Raw genomic sequence first — 17834 nt, forward strand, 5'->3', positions numbered from 1 at the left:
TCAACCCTTTGCTTTTTGGTGCCCTTGGTTCGGGTTCATAAGGAGACCCGTCCCCCGTCTTCAACTCATTCACGTATCGCTTTTGATCATTTCTACCCCCTCCTGCGAGATGAGGCCCTCCCGAGATGGTTATTACATCCTCTCCATCAATCGGTGGGGGCCTGTCTTCTTCCCGAGATCGGGAGTTATTATTCTGTGCCGCCGAAGGCGCGGCTATTCTCTGGCTTGCAGTGGTCTGTCCAGTACTCTGGTTTTTGACATACTGCCTGAAATAACCTCTCGAGATCAACCCTTCGATCTCGTCCTTCAGCTGTCGGCACTCATCAGTTGTGTGTCCGGTATCTCTATGGAACCGGCAATATTTACTGGAATCCCTTTTGGACTTTTGATTCCTCATTGGGTCCGGACGCCTGAAGGGGACCTGGTTTTCATTAGCCAGGTATATGTTTTCCCGAGACTCGTTGAGCTCGGTGTGCACTTTATATACGGAGAAATACCTTTCTCCTTTCTTCTTCTTTCCTCCTTCAGCCTCGGGGTTATTTCCCTCGCTCTTTTTCCTCTTGGAGGGATTCTCTGAGGTAGGCTGTGGAGCTGCTGGGTCAGCCGAGGTTGAGGCGGAGTTAATGTTTATCGTTGTAGTTTCGGTCTGCGAGGTCTCCTTGAGCGTTGACCTCGCCTCCTCTACATTGACAAATCTCTGCGCCCGTCTGTTAAACTCGGTTATCGACCTCACCGGTTTCCCTTGCATGTCATCCCAAAGGGCACTCCCAGGTAAAACACCAGCTCGGATAGCCATTAGGTGCCCACTGTCATCCACTTCTCGAGCTCGGGCGACCTCAAGATTAAATCTTGTCAGATAGCTTTTCAGTGTTTCGCCCGGCTGTTGTCGGACGTTGGTCAAAGTGGATGCCTCTGGTCTGACTCCCATCATAGCCCGAAACTGCTTCTTGAAGTCCCTAGACAACTGATCCCATGAATTTATCGAGTGTCTCTTGTACTTCTCGAACCAACTCTTGGCAGGTCCGGCCAATGATGTTGGAAACAACATGCACCTGAGCTCGTAACCCACGTTACTAGCTCTCATAATAGTGTTGAATGTACTCAGGTGGTTACATGGGTCGGTTTTTCCCTCAAACGCTGGGACGTGAGGAATCCGGAACCCTTGGGGAAACTGAGTGTTAGAAATATTGGGAGCAAACGGCTCGAGCTCCTCGTCAGAGTCCTCATATCGACCGTTCCCTCGTTCATTCTTTAAAAACTGACCCATGTAGCCACCTGAGTACATTCAAAACTATTATGAGAGCTAGTAACGTGGGTTACGAGCTCTCATAATAGTGTTGAATGTACTCAGGTGGCTACATGGGTCGGTTTTTCCCTCAAACGCTGGGACGTGAGGAATCCGGAACCCTTGGGGAAACTGAGTGTTAGAAATATTGGGAGCAAACGGCTCGAGCTCCTCGTCAGAGTCCTCATATCGACCGTTCCCTCGTTCATTCTTTAAAAGCCTAAAGGCTTTTTCGAGCTGATCGATCCTTTCTTGGACTGGGTCCTTAGGTGGTGTCTGGAATTGATAATCATTGATCATGATTCCAGGCTCGCGTCTCCGTGAGGGATCTCTACGCCCATTCAGGTGATTCCTCAGGTCTGGATTTGTCTGATCTCCCTTCCCCCTGCTCTGATTCAGATGATTTCGCAGGTCAGGACGATTCTTGCGGCTTCCAGTATTTTTACAACCTCGGTCGTGTTTACTGACGGACCTGGTTTCTCCGGACTCGTCACTGGTGAAACTCATTGATCGGTCATTTCGCGATGGGTTCTTCCTATGTCGCCTCGTCTCCGCAGTGCGAGACCGGGACGTCTGACTTCTCTCAGATTGTGCGCCTCTCCACTCTTGGAAAGTCTCCCTGTGCCCTTGTCTATCCCCCGTACGCCCTTGATCCTGATTTCGAACAGGTTGAGCGTTTCTACGGGGAGGTGAAGGATATCTTACGGGAGACGGAGGGAACCGTATGGGCGACGGTGGTGGTCGCTCTTGCCTCGGCCTAGAGGGTCCAGAATTTGCCCGAGATGGGTCAGTCGTGTTCGGTGCACTACCAGGAACCTGAGTCCGAGCCTCGGCAGGAGCTCGGTTATTCTCAGTTCCTGCAGGCACTTCCACAGGCGGATTAGGCAGGACCCGAGCTCGGGTACTCCTCTGGGGCCTAGAAGGAGCGAATGGCTCTGCTGGTGCTGGAGGTTGAGTCGGCCTCCTTGTGGCAGCATCTTTCCGTGGATGTCCACGGGGCCTCTGGGGAGGAACATGCACGTCCCTTGGAGGAGGGACTTGGTTTTCGCGCGGAGGCGGGGGCTGAGCCACCTGCGCCTCTGTGGCCATCCTAGTCAACTCCTCATTCCGTTTGTTGGCTTCTGCCAGTAGCTGTTTCAATTGCCGATTTTCTAGTTCTACAATAGGAACATAACGCTCAGGATTGTAGTACATGTCCTCATCCCTTGGTTGTGGAGGTGGTCCCCGGGAGTCAGATGACCCACTTCTTTCATCAGCATCCGGGTTCTCCATTGGTTGTTTTCCAGGACGCCTTGGGTAATTTTCTTCAGGAGTGTTCTGATTGTTTGCAGCCATGAATCTCTCAGGGATGAATGCTTAAGGCTCTCAATGAAAGCACCAAACTGTTGACGTCGTTTTTCGTCAACAGATAAAAGAAGAGCACAAAAACAATGAATAACAATGGCCAAACGGTACAAACAAATCAAACACACGGCTTTTTACGTGGTTCAGCAGTTAAATCTGCCTAGTCCACGAGTCTCTATTATTAATCTTAAGATTATCTCTGAAAAATTCTTTAGTATGAATTCGCCAGAGTTTTCTCTCAAGGATCAGAATCTCGGTCCATTACAATGGTGCATGGCTTCTCTATTTATAGAGAAGGATGCAGAATACTATCCCACATATTTTGGGTAGTTACTCTTTTGTGAATAAAATAAATGGCTTTAAATGCCTTTAATCAGATAAAAAAGGAAACGTCCCTGAAGACCAGGAAACGCATAACTGACTAAATAATATCCCACGATTCTTGGGGATTTACATCAATAAATGAGGATTACATCTCATGTTTACAATATTTGTAGACATTCAAGGTGGTCATAGCGTATCTCCAAGGCTTCAGCATCTCAGGTTTCACGTCATTGTGCGAGCCACTGACTTCTCCCGAGCTAACATTGCTTTCGAGATAGTACATCGAGCTCAAGATCCCTGCTCCGAAGTTGTTCTTGAAGATGAGGGGCTCTCAGAGCTACCTTTCGAGATCGAGATCATTTCGAGGTCACTACATTCGAGGTCATGTATCATACTTTGCAGGCTCGATTTACAATCGTAGAGCATACCCTAACCCTCACGAGACCATTTAATGCGAACTCAGCTTTCGAGGTCATATTTACTATGGCTCGAAATCTGGGTATAACAAACTCCATCGCACATCTAGGATGGTTCCCTCTTCCTCTAAAGCAACACAAGTGATAACGTTCACCACGATATGGTGCTAGAAACTCAGACATATTTGGATAGCCAGAATCAACAACATAGTATTTACCTATATTAAAATCACTTATTATTAAAAGGGAATGTGAAATAAAATTATAATGCATCAAGACAAGTGTAATTTAAGACCTGGTGGTGGCATGGGAAAGTTATCATCTTTTCTAATTGCATCAAGAAGCACTCGAGAGTCATTAGTTGTTCCTTCCCATCCAACGTAGACATAAGTAAACATCATATTAAAGGTGCATGCATCCATTACATTTTGTGTTACATTTACTTTTCTTCCTCTATATGCAAGTTGTTTTAGAGCTGGTGCAACTACACTTACATGAGTACCATCAATTGCTCCAATACAATCCTACACAACAATTCAGATAAATCATTACCAACTTCAATTAAATTGATATGAATTATAACAAGTATTTTATTAAAAATAATAAATAAAATTTACCTTAAACCATGGGAAATACTTCGAATTATTTTGAATTTCTACTTGCACAGTGTTAAAGTGAAGAGGCCTTATTACTTCATTTCCTAAATAACACAATGCATCTAGCACTCTGCCAAACTGATGACAAACAGTTTCTACTGAATGTTGATATCTTTCGGCCACAGTCCTAACTCGTTGGTTGTGTGTTACTATCCATAGAAACATGACAACAACTTCTTCAACACTAATTACCCTGTCATGTTCTATGACTTCCATTTCAACTAATCGACGACATAAAGATCTAAAAGTATTAACGTCCATTCTAATTGTGTAAAACAATCTATCAGGATGTCCATTTAGCAACTCAAGTAATTATTGACATCCAGACATATCTGAAGTGCGCAGTGGTCGTCTAATCTGTTGAGATTTTTGCATCTCATGTATTTGATTAGCCATGAGAACTTGACCAATTAATTCCTCGCTTGATGAAGATGAAGTATCACCAAATAATATTTCAAACTCCTCATCCAAATCATCCATCTTAGGTACCTAATTATGACAATAATAAAATTTCAATCACGACAATCAATACCAAGTCAAGTTCATTACACATTATCTAAGAAAATGTAAACTTCATGGTTTAGTAGTTCATAACAAACAAAGTCATAATAAATAAACAATATTAAATCACTCCAAAAATGAATCAAGATAAGCATGTCGACGCTCCTCATTCATTCTCATGAATATTCCGCGCCATTCCGGGGTTGTTACAAACTCATGCAACGCTTTGAGGTATATTTTGTTATCCAAGTCTGGAATACCATCAAGAATGTTTTGACAATCTTCCACATTGTAATAATTAGTGACATTGCTGGTTTCCTCGCTAATTCTCCTTTCTCTAGATTCATAATACTTACGCATAGTCTCACTCCGTGTTAATGATGCCTCAGTCTTAGCAAAAATACTTTTTGCAAGTTCTTCCATCACTTGGTCGAAGGCAGAATTAGTCCCTTTGTTCTTTTTCTCTTTTGGTTTTGGTGCATCTGGTGGAGCAGAAGTAGCTCGACGACGTACACGAGTAACTTTTTCTTCCTCTCCATAATTATCACCATCAAATTCAAAACCAACATCAACGTGTGCTCCAGTGCCAACAAAATGACGCTCTTGTTGCCGTTCCTCAACTGAAGACGACAGAAGTTGAGTAGAGGCATAACTCATACCATTAGTGGTTGTTTTATTATTGAATATTTCTCCAAGCATCTCATAATGTTGCAATCCTTTTTTTCGAAATCTCTTCGCATTTGGATATTTCTACAAAAATCCAAAAACACACAACATTACTACATAACATGAATTTAGAATAATCAAGTAATCAACAACACAAGTATATTATAAGTTTATTACCTTTAGATAAGTATCTCATACTTCATCACTTGATGTAACATTATTTTTTTGAGGATCCTATCCCATACCAGTTTGTTCCAAAAGATGAGAAAAATCTCGATGTGCCTTTCTCAACCGATTGAATTTGGATTTCAATTGAGGCATTTTATATCTCTTTCCAAAAGAATTAAATATGTCATTTTCTATTTTTAACCATCCTTTTTTGTCCAAAGTTGTTGTTTGTAATCCTTTTTTGGCCTCTTCATACAGAAAACCAATAAAATGTGATTCAATAGCCTCAGGCCAAGAAGCATGATCGTCAATGTCTACATTCTTCGCATCCATCTAATCATAATTTTAACTATCACAATCTATGTCTTCATAATTAATTCTTATTTTAAATTTATTAGCCCAAATTTTCAAAATCAAACATTCAAATCAAAGAATTCCAAGATGTAAAGAAAGTGGAGTGAGTGAGAAAAAGAGCTCACCTCAGATGTTGCAGATTGAGAACAAAGGGACTATAATGGTTTACTACCAAGCTTGTTCTCTGCATTACAACATACAACCATTAAAAAAGTCAATTTTACAATAAATATTTAATAAATAATTATGCAAAGAAGGTTTTCTTTGTGTTGCAATCAAAATCTAGGCACAAACTAATATAAATCAATGAATCTGACTAATACATATATATATATAGATCCAGTTGATTGATGGACATATATATAATATCAAAAAAGTTATACTACAAGTTTAAGCAAAATATGCACTCGTCAAGTTTCCTCACAGCAAAACAAAGTATGATTTGATGTTATAAACTTATAATTAGCAAAACGTTTCTATATTGCATCAAGGCCTAATGATTTAAATCGTTGATTATATGAAGTCTAATAAATAATTGACTAATAGCAAGAATAAGCATTGCATTCACAAATACCAAACATACATATGTTGATATCAACTACCAAAAATGTATTCAAAAGACAACAAATTAAACAAAATCAATCAAGTGTGTGTACTAGAGTATATATACACATCAAAAGCATCAAACTCACAAATGACTAACATAGGGAACATAAATGGCAAACTCAATGAAAGAAAACTAATGCTCATAAGAGCAAAACTAGTACGGCCAACCAAGTGTGTAAAAACCATTATCACTCTTTACTACTGTTCTCCAAAAAGTATCTAATAGTAATAATTCATAAAATACTAGTAAAGCAACATCATTATTTTAAGAAAAAAACAAGAATACTTCCTAAAGTGGCTTTACTACCACACACCTCAATCTCAATCTTTTCTTCTAAATTACTTCCTCTAAATTCTCATTAATATTTTAAAATTGAACATAATATATTTCAAGTAAACTTCAGTAAAAAAAATATCAAAATCCAACAACAATAACTCATAGAAGACCCAGTATAACAACATCACATAATAAACACATAAGGAATTGAATCTAAAATAGCTAACGAATGGACATAATAACACCCGATATCTACATCAAAGGGACTGTAGTGATAGCTACATCAAATGCATTAGTTTAAGCCTTATAAATATATATATATAACATATATATGTTATGTGATGGGAGATACACTACAACAAAATCCTAACTTTAATAATAGAGGTCAGCACTAGAAAACTAGTGAACTAGAAAAGTTTATGGTTCACTCAATTGTACATTTCTATACAGAGTTGATTAAATTGTAATAACATATAATAAGCACAAGTCTACACACCATTTGCTAATTAGTATGTTAGTTTTGAGATAGTGTACTTGTCTGCAAGTACACACTGCTATAAGCATCCAAAGAATGCAACTCTTTATCTAAAAAACTTTCTTAGAAATTAAAAACAAACTTCTGAGTAATTATACCATATAAATTATATTGATTGACAATAGGTGATATGGGATCTCTCTCTTTGCACATACATTTATACATACGAATTGTCCAATTTTACTTTTGTATTTTTGCAGCTCTATTAACAGTGGTGCATATTTCATTAATGCTCTTACTGTAATCTTTTCACTTGAATCATTAACAACAATAACAATCACTCCAATATCATACAACTATTAACTTGGTCAAATTTTGACAGCTTCTAAAATTTCGGCTAAAATCTTTTTTCTTACACTATAAACCAAACTCAAGAAAGTACCTAGAATTAGACTCAACCGTAACACAAGAGCCTCCATTTCAACCCTCAACAATGACATACAACCCAAGATTTTACACACACACACACATATTTATATATATATATTCAAAGAAGATTTTACTTAAAGACTTAAAAAAAAATGAATTCTCACAATAGAATACTAAAGCAAGGAATTCCATTTAGTGATAGAAAGTTAAAGAAAGATATAACGAGTATAAATTTACACAATAAAAAGACAAACTAGTAGGCCATAGAAGAATCATTACGTTTTCCAGACACTTATTGGAATTTTCCTACGAAACAAACTAAATTCTATCTGAATTGTAAACACCACTTGAAAATTTGAAGCCTAAAAGAAACAATTCATTACAAAAAGCGCAGGCTTAATTCATCCATTAATTAACTGAAGGAGAAGAAAGAAAGCTGCTCTTTTTCTCTGACAACAATTGTTCAGAAAGCCCCAAATAAAACCTGTAATGATAAGCTAAAAATGAACAGTCATGATGATAAGCTGAAAATTTCACATGCCCAAAAAGGCCTTTGAATTCATAAAACATATAGTAGGGGGAATCATTCATTATTCATTTTCCTCCCCATACTTCGTCACAACATTATAATCTTGATGATATATCATATGTCTTAACAATTACGCCCATATCTTCACATAATTAGACATTATTGTGTCCAGTTCCAATACAATGAGCAACTTCTATGGACCACAGCAACAAGTGGTCCAGCTTCCTTCATTGGTAGATGTCTTGTAGTATGGTACCCATCACTTATTTTTCCAAAACGTAATAACATAAAACACTATATGGTACTAAATCTTCACCAAAAGAATATGAAGTAGTAAGAATTTTTAGTAATTGCATACAAAGAAAAAAAAACACATATACTCGCACATAACTTCAAACCCAAAGCTTAGTAATACCTTTTGTGGCCGGTGCAACAAACACAAAAGAGAGGGAGATCTGGAGTTGGGAGATATGGAGGGAGATCTGGAATGATATCTGGAGTTAGGAGGGGCGGCCAGTTGAATGAATTTGATGAGATAGAGCGGTGTCATCGTTGAGCTTACAGCAAACCCACACAGTCGAGGGCAGGAGTGGAGAGAAATGGAGATGGTCTGATTTTCACGAATGATGGAGGGGAGGGGAGCAGAGAGAGAAGTGGATTTTTTTTTCAGGGATTTTGGGAAGAAGTTAGAAAAAGTGATTTTCTTGTTTTCAATTTTACAACACAAAATCCAGATATTGTTTTGGATTTTGTTTCAAAAAACAAGCTTCCAATCATGTATTTTTGTGGGGTCCACAAATTTTAAGTTTTCAAAATAATAAAAATGGATTCAAATACCCTACCAATCAGAGCCTTAATGTCAAATGCAAATTTCTTGAAGTATTTTGATGAGATTGACAAAGATGGAAAGAAAAAATGAGGGATACTGAAATGGACTGGGAGAATGCAACAGTCTTTGTGAAGTTTTTGGAGACTTTGTACGAGGTGACATTAAGGTTTAATGGATCAACCTATGTTACGACATACAAGTACTTTATTGAAATATGTAATATGTAGCACACTTTGTATTAAATGGAAGTTAAGGAGGATGACTCGTTGTTAGTGAGTATAGCACAGAGCATGAAAGTGAAATATGAAAAAATACTATGGAAAGATTGAGGAATGTAATGAGGCCCTTATAATTGCCTTGGTTCTTGACCCAAGATACAAGCTCAAGTATCTCAATCATTGTTTCAAAGCTTTTTATGGTCCACTGACATGCACTCAGATGGTTAATGAGGTAGAACAAACATTACGATCCCTGTTTGATTTGTATGGTGGTGGGAATTCTACATTACTTCAGCCTCAGCCTAGTGGATTCCTCTTCCTCATTCACTTTTACTTCTAGTTTGAAGAAGTATGCTTCATTGCTTGTACAACAAAGGAATGAGGAAGTTGGTGGTAAGACAAAGAATGAGGTTGATAGGTATCTAACTGGGGATGTTGAACCTATGATTGAGGGTGACAACTTTGAATTTTGAAACGGTGGACCAGAAATGCATCCAAGTACAAGATCTTGTCAACCATTGCTTGTGATGTGTTGGCCATACCAATTACAATTGTTGCTTCTACGACTACTTTTTCGACTGGTGGTCAGATTTTAGATCCTTTTAGGAGCTCATTGAGACCTAAAATGGTTGAATGTTTAATATGTCTCAAAAACTGGTGGAGCAATTCACATCAACCAACCATTGTTCGAGACTACATGGATGAAGTAAAAGTGCAAGAGACTTCAGAGATTCTCAAGTCTGGTAAGTTGGTAAACAAACTTTTATTTGGTATTTTAGTTGTAATTATTGTTTGAATCATATTTATGGAAGTATATAATATATGGAATCTATTGATATATTGCAGAAATCACAGGTGATGATGCTACTGCTAGTGCTAGTGAAAAATGTTTCTACTTTACCTTCGCCTTCTGGTTCTATTAATGCTCCATCTACAGCTTCATATGTTGCACAAGGAACTGAATGAATGAAGATGAGAACCTCATATGATGTATCTTGACTTGTAAGAATTTAAGAACCTCATAATTCAAAATTCATACTTAGCATTTTTGTTTTAATTTATTTAACTTATTTATTTTTCTATGTTAAGGTTTACATTATTTTGGAATTGGAAATTGGGGAGGAGAAATGGAGGAAATGAAGGGAAGGATGATGGATGACTTTTTATTTCTATATTGGCAATATTTTATTTGGACTTTGGACATTTTGTGGACTTTTTAAGTTTGAGTAGTTTAGTAACTTTTGTTAAGGACTTTGAATTTGGACTTTTGGACTATGGTATCGGTATGGTTGGTATGGACTTTATAATTTTAATTAAGGAGTTTGGAAATTATGGATATTTGTTTTTTGTTAGAGTTGGAACTTGGAATGGTATGGGTATGGTTGGCATGGACTTTATAATTTTAATTAAGGACTTTGGAAATTATGGATATTTTTTTTTGTTAGAGTTGGAACTTGGAATGGTATCGGTATGGTTGGTATGGACTTTATAATTTTAATTAAGGAATTTTGAAATTATGGATATTTGTTTTTGGTTAGAGTTGGAACTTGGATGTTTCATGTTAGTTTTATATTTGTGAATTGGAATATAGCCAATACTCTCTTGTAATATTCAAGTCAATACTCAATATTTTTATAAATTAACCCAATTGTAAAAAAAAAAAAAAAAGAGTTAATAGTCTAATTTTGCAAGGGTAAAAAATAAAAATAAGTAAAGTCTCGGGCCCACCCGAACCCGACCCCACCAGAGTCTATTTCGGTCGGGTTTGGTTACACTTCTTCCCCACCCGAACCCGAGGTTCCCCCCTCGACCCAGTCCAAACCCGGTCTAACCCTGACTACATTTCGGGCGAGTTCGGTATTACCTTCTCTTACCCGAACCCGACCAACCCACCCAATGTGAAGCCCTACCCTCCACTCCCTTATTATTAATATCATCACTTACACAACGATAATTCATTTTCACGTGAACCGAACGGTAACAAATGACCACTTATTTTTATATATGTTTGTTATCCCTTGTTTTTTATTTTTAAATATTTTTTAATCAATTTTATTTTTTATTAACAAAACAATGATAATTAAAAAAGAAGAAGAAAAAAGTATTTCATATAATAAAAAAAGTAGTCTAATAAAAAATGATGATATCAATGTATAATAATATTAATAGTAATAACATTTTTCAAGTACTAATGGTTCTCACAAGATCACTAGATTATGTGGAAAGAAGAAACTTATATGAATATTTTTAGGTGGTCTTGTGGTGGAGTTGGTAGAACCATTGTTGGACATGATCTAGTCACAATTATTAAACGTATCATACTTACTAACCCATATGCATGTTTACTAAGTATCATGTTCATAATAATGTACTCGCGTTCGTGCCAAACATGTGCCTTTATTGTACCTATTATCGTACTATGTTATTACAAACAAAAAAAATACTAGTTTATGTCTATATTAATCTATATTAGACTAGGCTTATGTGTTCTTATCAATGTAAACTAAAAAGGACATCACTTATAGGGATAATTAATGATATAAAGTAGAATTGAATAGGCCATCAAGGTTCAAGGGTTGGATGCCCAACTAAATTTAGATTTTATTGGATGAAAAGTAATAAGATTGATTCGGTTAACAGATTATGTATGTTTTAAAATCTAATTCAAACTGAACTAATAAATCAAAAGCAAATTGTGCAAAACTTTCGAATTCTTCGAATTGATGTGCCCATTTTAATTTTAATGATTTCACAGCTACTCGTTCCATCACTGATCTAATTTTACATATTTATTATCAAATAGATATAATAATATATAATGTGTTCCCTGTTATTGATAAAGTTTAACCTTGATTATATCTCCATAGCTTTCTAGCGTTAATTAATAGCTAGGAACAACTTTGCAAGCAAACAAAATACAATATATTATACCAGTGCAACCACCTTCATTTCAGTTATATAAATATGAACATATTAATTAACTACTTAAACTTGAGTTCGGTAGTTAATGGTATATTATAAAATGCTTGCAATTTTTGTAGATAGCGCAAATAATTTTGAACAATAAATTTTATTAGAGTTTAAAGTATTTTAATTTTTAAAAGTAAAGAAAAACATATAAATATATATTGCAAGAAAAAAAAATCAACCAAAAGCTCTTTTCTAGTGGGACTTTTCTGGATTCCAAATTTATACTTCTTTTTCTAGTGTATTTTTGTTATTCTATAGGCTTTATTGTCTAAATTATGAGCTTTTTGGATCAAAAAAATCTCTCCACCAATAGTGTATCTCTTTTTCAATCATTATGTGATTGAATCAATTTTAAAAAATAATCTAAAAAGACTATAGTTTTATATTTATAGTATTGATTAAACACAGTCAAACACATACTTGCATGGTGACCAAAAAAGTTTAGAGAAGTTGTGTTATTAACTTTCTTAGCTTGGAATCCAAGCTATGAAACATGCACGTACATGCATGCATGTTGTAATAAGATTGATAATTAAGGAATAGGAGCAAGATATGATCTAGCAATATGACCATTAGCTCCCTTAGGATAGAAACCCCCAGCCACATGTTCATCACCATTTCCACCATATACAATTCTAAGTATCTCTTCCGGTGTCCTACCATAAGAAAGTGAGTATTGGTCTCCGGCGAGCACATTTCCGGCCACTCTTCCCTCGGCGCCTAGAATGGGCAGTACCACTAGCCCTTCGTCTTTGAGACCACCATGCCCTAGTTGCGTCCTTAGATTAGAAATTTGGTTTGTGAACTCTGCCACAGTTATCCCATATGGCTTCACTTTTGTCATTGCACGTTCGTATAGCAATGCTCTAATTACAGCGTCTTGGCCTGATTCTACACCTAAAAGACCCGCCACTAGCTGAGAAAATGAAAATAATTATAAGCATTATATACATGTCTAATAATCCATAATGAAAAGCCACTAACATCAAAATCTAGGGTTCGATCAACCTAAGGTCGACACTAGCTTAATATTAATGAAAAGTCATTCAGTAGAATAAGAGATGGATTATAGTCTAGACTCAGTAGTGAGACACTAATTGAAAGAAGTCTCATATTCGATCGAGCTTATAACTTACTTTTATTATGTGATTTCTAGTGAGTGTGGTCTCGCCATACATAAAAACTAAGGGATATTTATATATTTTTGCCAAAAAGATATTTTACTGTTTCAATTCTTATATTTTGGTATCCTCATATTTGATTTTATAACGTAATGGTGTCCCAAATAAGTCTTCTAATGTTGATTTCTTTTAAAAATTATGGAAAGTTCGAAATTTAACCAAACACACTCTTTTAATAATGACTTTTTTTATTTTATAATTAGTTGTTTGGATACATTGGTATTATTATAAATTCTAGTAGAAGAATAAATTTTAGTAAAATTATATAAATAATTTACCAAAGGATATTTAATGTGACTTAGGGTGTCATTTTGTAATAAAATGAAAAGTGAGGGCATCAAAATGTAAAACTGGAATAGCAAAATACTTTGTGGGAAACAATGAAACTATGGAGTAGCAAAATATCCCAAAAACTAATCTATAATGAAAATAAATAAGAGCATTTTGATTTAGTATATATAGATTTTGAAGCTTACTCTCTTGGAAGTAGCTCCTTTGAGTTTTGGGTTTGCTCCTACATATCCAGTGAGTCCAACATAGGGAACCAAATATGAAGCTAGAAGAAAGTTAATAGAATTGGCATAAGGATCAAAAGGGGGCCTCAATGTTCTCCCAAATGCAGCATCCATAACTTTGGCAAATGAAGATGAACTTAAATTCAACAATGGCCTTGGGAACCCTTTCACTGTATTTTGAATAGCCCTATAATGTCAACATCAGAACCAAAAGAATTAAACAGTTTTACTACATACACACAAATTAATATAAGTAACTAAAAAAAAGTGAAACCAATAAGCATAAGAAAGAACCTCAAGTGTCCCACTTCTTGCCACCCAAATTGCAAGATGAGATCCCTTGTGAGAGCATCCAAATTGGCCTTTTTAGTACCAATAGGTGGTGGACCACCTTTAGTCAAGTTTGGAGCAACTTTGTCTAAGCCATAACCCAATGCTCCAAACAAGAAGAACTCTGCTTCCAAAAACTCTAGATTTAGAGGAAATTCCAAGAGATCAACATCAGAATCTGGAATATATATTGAGGAAGTAGACTGAGATTTTGGAATAATTAGGAAGATTAGCAAAAAGGCTACAGTAGTGGCCATTAATGTTGTTCTTGACTCTCTATGCAAACTCATGTATTTCTTATTAGTGATGTGTGAATGGCACACTCTTTGTGTATATATACAGGTGAAGTTGTGCATGAAAATTAATACATGGCAAAAAAGGAGGATTTTGGGACACTTAAGAAATGAATACAAGAGAAGGTTTAGGAGAGGGCAGATACGTGTGATTTGATTCAAGTGGACTCTCTTTAGAGTCTGTCACGTGGCTTTATCATTGTTTAAATGTAATAACTCTCATATTGCTTAGTTGTTCGAACTTGGAATATATAAATATATATTATGACTGGCAAACGGTCATGAAAAGATTACTATCATATTGAATACTTTTCTGATCTCTATTAATCTTAATTTAAACAGAGTTAGGTGTGTGAAATAAAAGTATTAAAGAAAAATAAAGTAGTATTAAAATTCCTTTAGCATTTCATGCAGTTCCCATTAAAATGTATTAAAAAAAATCATAAAAAATTGATACATTAAAAGTAGACCAATAATAATGATGCCGATTCTCATGCTCATGGCGAACAAGTTTGTCACTTTGCAAAACTTTCTCTGGTTAGGGAGAATATTTGGGCACAGAAAGAGTGCTTGCAACTTCTCTCATCACTACTTTTAGCCTTTAGGACTACGCTGGTCAGAGCATAATTTTCTCTTATCTCTCCTCCAAACGTAAACCAACCCATGTTACATAAAACCATTCATATAAATGATAACATGAGAACATACAAATTGATCAATATTAAACATTAACAGAAACAGCCAAGTGGAGTTTTGAAGGTGATAAGCTTGGTAGGTGAGAAATCTTTCACATAAATCTCACTTAAACTCTTTGGCTCCACACTAGTTTGTATGTTATCAAACCTGCGCTCCTTTCTATGCTTAAGTCAGCAAAGCCTCTCTCCTCGCCATTATCTATGTCTACCAAACCTATATGAGTCAGCAAAAGACAGAACTTTACTTTACAGACTTCTTCTTCAGCTTTGGCCTTCATTTCTGATGTTGATTGAAGATCATTGAGTCCAGTCAAATGTGTCATAATGTTAATTATTGGGAGTCGTATTTTGGTTTGCTTATAATGTTATTGTAGTTGTTAAAGCATGCAAAATACTTGGTTATGACAAGTTAAACAATTTACAGAAAATAATATATTTAGTGAAACATAATGATGAGCAAGATTTATATGGCTCTTTTTCAAGTATATGCAGCTGTAAACACCAAAGGGGGCATCTCATCTCAATTTTGATGCCACTTGATTTTACTTGAACTATAATCAAACCTTAAAGAAATCTTCAGCCTCAAACCTTTGCCCATATCAAAACTTTAATGTAGTTGCAACCAAACAACTCCAAGTTTTCGACTATTTCTTCATGATTCTTTAGATGATAACTGCATTGAATAATGATAATCTACTACCCAATATAACTCTGCTTTGTATAGGCTATTTCTTTAACTCAATATTAGACAAAATATACTATCATCTACTACATGGAACTCTCCCTAAATCTCTCACGGCACCATAATCAAGGTGCAAAAAGGAATAACCAAGAAACTATCTACCTACCTACTTTCTCAGCTTTTAGTTTGCTAGTTTTGGATTTACCACCAGATTTGCTAGTGCTATCTTCCTCATCTTCATCACTGACTATAATAATCCCGTCTTCATCTTCGATCTCACCTTCAGCATCCCAATCCTCATCATATTCTTCATCATCATATTCTATATCTTCATCTTCATCATCATCCTCCATACCAGATCGCATAGAGTGAAACTCAGGAGGAGGAGGGCAATCCTCTGTGATCGCCTCATCCCTCTTAATCACAAGATGCCTAATGACTCTTTCGTCTTTGTCCAACATGCTCTTGAAATCGTTAATCCATTTAGCATCCATCTCAAAGTTCATCAAAAAATAATGTGCATTCTTTGCTTTCTGTATCTTGTATGCTAGTCTACGCATACCCCAATCGCTTATTCTCCATATCTTGCCTCTCTTCTCCCTTAAAAATTCTGCAATAAGTAATAACATTCTGTAACAGCTTGTAGCAGATTTGAAATGTAACTCCAACATTCAATTAGAAAAGTAAAATAACTTGTTTTATTACGACTAATATACAAATCCAAAAAGAATTCAAAGTGAAAGTAATTCCAAGAATACACTCAACCATACTTTAGTCAATTCCATGATTAGGAAAATAGAACTGGGAAAGAACAAATACCATTAACTTTTGCATTGACACTCTCAACCTCTTCAGCGTGCTTCTCATGAATTAGATAAACCACTTCATAGTGGCGCACTGCAACAAGGAGAAGAAAACAAAGTGTTAACAAGATTATGTTATAACAACAAAAGATTGCATTTTCCATGTTGAACAATCAATGCAGGGTATGAGTACACGCTTACGTCTCTGTTCCTCTTCCAGATCATTTTCCAGCTGAAGCTTCAGAACTTCATATATCTTCTCTGCAATTTGCCAAGAATATCAATTATTGTAACTTCATGTCCCAAAACAAGGCATAATCACTAGAAGAAATTTGAACCGCTTACCTTCTTCTGCATCAGCAAATTCAGGAACTAATTTACCATCTTTCTCAACTTTTTTCTGCAATTCAACAAAAAACAATCCCAATTCAAACTCAAACTTCAGCAGAAACATGCCAATTAATAGCCAAAACCTCTTACTTTACAAAAACATGTCACTTTAAACTATTAATCCTCACACCCAAATGGAAAAAAACATGACAGTTGATACAAGTGAAAATACTATAAAAAAAATCCACAAATTTTATATCTTTGAAGCACCAAGTTAATACTTTTTCATGTTAAACACTTCGATAATACGGTGAAGACTATAATGGGACAAATACTTGATTATCATCTTCATAATATATATAAAAAAAAAAATCAGAACATTGGGATAACAGGAAAAAAAAAAAGCAAACCTCTTTGAATAACACAGCTTCAGGAAATGGGCCAGTAGCTTCATCTGGTTTAGGTACAAAATGATGAGTGTCTTCTTTTCTGTTCTTCTTGGCTCCAACAATGACAGAGACCCTCCGGCTTATGTTGAGAGAGAGTGAAGAAGAAAACCCATTTGAGAAAAATAGGAGGCGTAAGCTTTGATACCCAGAAGACCCAATTCGATTGAGAGGCTTTGGAGTAAGAAAAGCCGCGGAGGAGTGTAGTTGTAGTAGAGTCTCCATGGGAAGGAGGAGGAGACCACCAGGCTCTTTGTTAGCCTATCCGTTTATGAAATTTAGTAAAGGGTTATCCTGAGTTTGGATTTGGTGCGGTACTGCTCTGAATATAAATATTAACAACCACCAATCAATCAATTTTTTTTATTTTTCACTTGTTGTACTAAAGTAAATTTATCGAAAAGAGCGATAAAGATAATAATTAGAACCAAAAAAAATTATATTTATGCTTGTTGATGATGATTATAGATTAACCAGTTACTTTTTTTTTTTTGGTAAATTTGTCTGATTTC

At 35.9% G+C, this 17834-nt stretch overlaps 3 protein-coding genes across 3 annotated transcripts; all 3 read right to left on the reverse strand.

The window, feature by feature from the left end:
* Positions 1 to 3641: 3641 nt before the first annotated feature.
* On the reverse strand, positions 3642 to 4505 carry LOC133815601 (uncharacterized). Its single transcript, XM_062248419.1, has 3 exons — positions 4354 to 4505; positions 3987 to 4266; positions 3642 to 3893 (listed from the first exon to the last, which is right to left on the reverse strand). Exons 1-3 carry the CDS (start codon positions 4503 to 4505, stop codon positions 3642 to 3644), a joined length of 684 nt encoding a protein of 227 aa, XP_062104403.1.
* Positions 4506 to 12475: 7970 nt separating this feature from the next.
* Positions 12476 to 14475, reverse strand: LOC133819582 (desiccation-related protein PCC13-62-like). The gene is made up of 3 exons (XM_062252864.1): positions 14038 to 14475; positions 13705 to 13930; positions 12476 to 12963 (listed from the first exon to the last, which is right to left on the reverse strand). Exons 1-3 carry the CDS (start codon positions 14427 to 14429, stop codon positions 12580 to 12582), a joined length of 1002 nt encoding a protein of 333 aa, XP_062108848.1. The 5' UTR covers positions 14430 to 14475; the 3' UTR covers positions 12476 to 12579.
* Positions 14476 to 15556: 1081 nt separating this feature from the next.
* LOC133819579 (protein REGULATOR OF FATTY ACID COMPOSITION 3, chloroplastic) lies at positions 15557 to 17631 on the reverse strand. Its single transcript, XM_062252862.1, has 5 exons — positions 17287 to 17631; positions 16892 to 16946; positions 16748 to 16807; positions 16563 to 16640; positions 15557 to 16353 (listed from the first exon to the last, which is right to left on the reverse strand). Exons 1-5 carry the CDS (start codon positions 17545 to 17547, stop codon positions 15902 to 15904), a joined length of 906 nt encoding a protein of 301 aa, XP_062108846.1. The 5' UTR covers positions 17548 to 17631; the 3' UTR covers positions 15557 to 15901.
* Between the last annotated feature and the right edge of the window lie 203 nt (positions 17632 to 17834).

The sequence above is a fragment of the Humulus lupulus genome, chromosome 2 (genome assembly GCF_963169125.1).
Source record: "Humulus lupulus chromosome 2, drHumLupu1.1, whole genome shotgun sequence".
NCBI classification, from domain to species: Eukaryota; Viridiplantae; Streptophyta; class Magnoliopsida; order Rosales; family Cannabaceae; genus Humulus; species Humulus lupulus.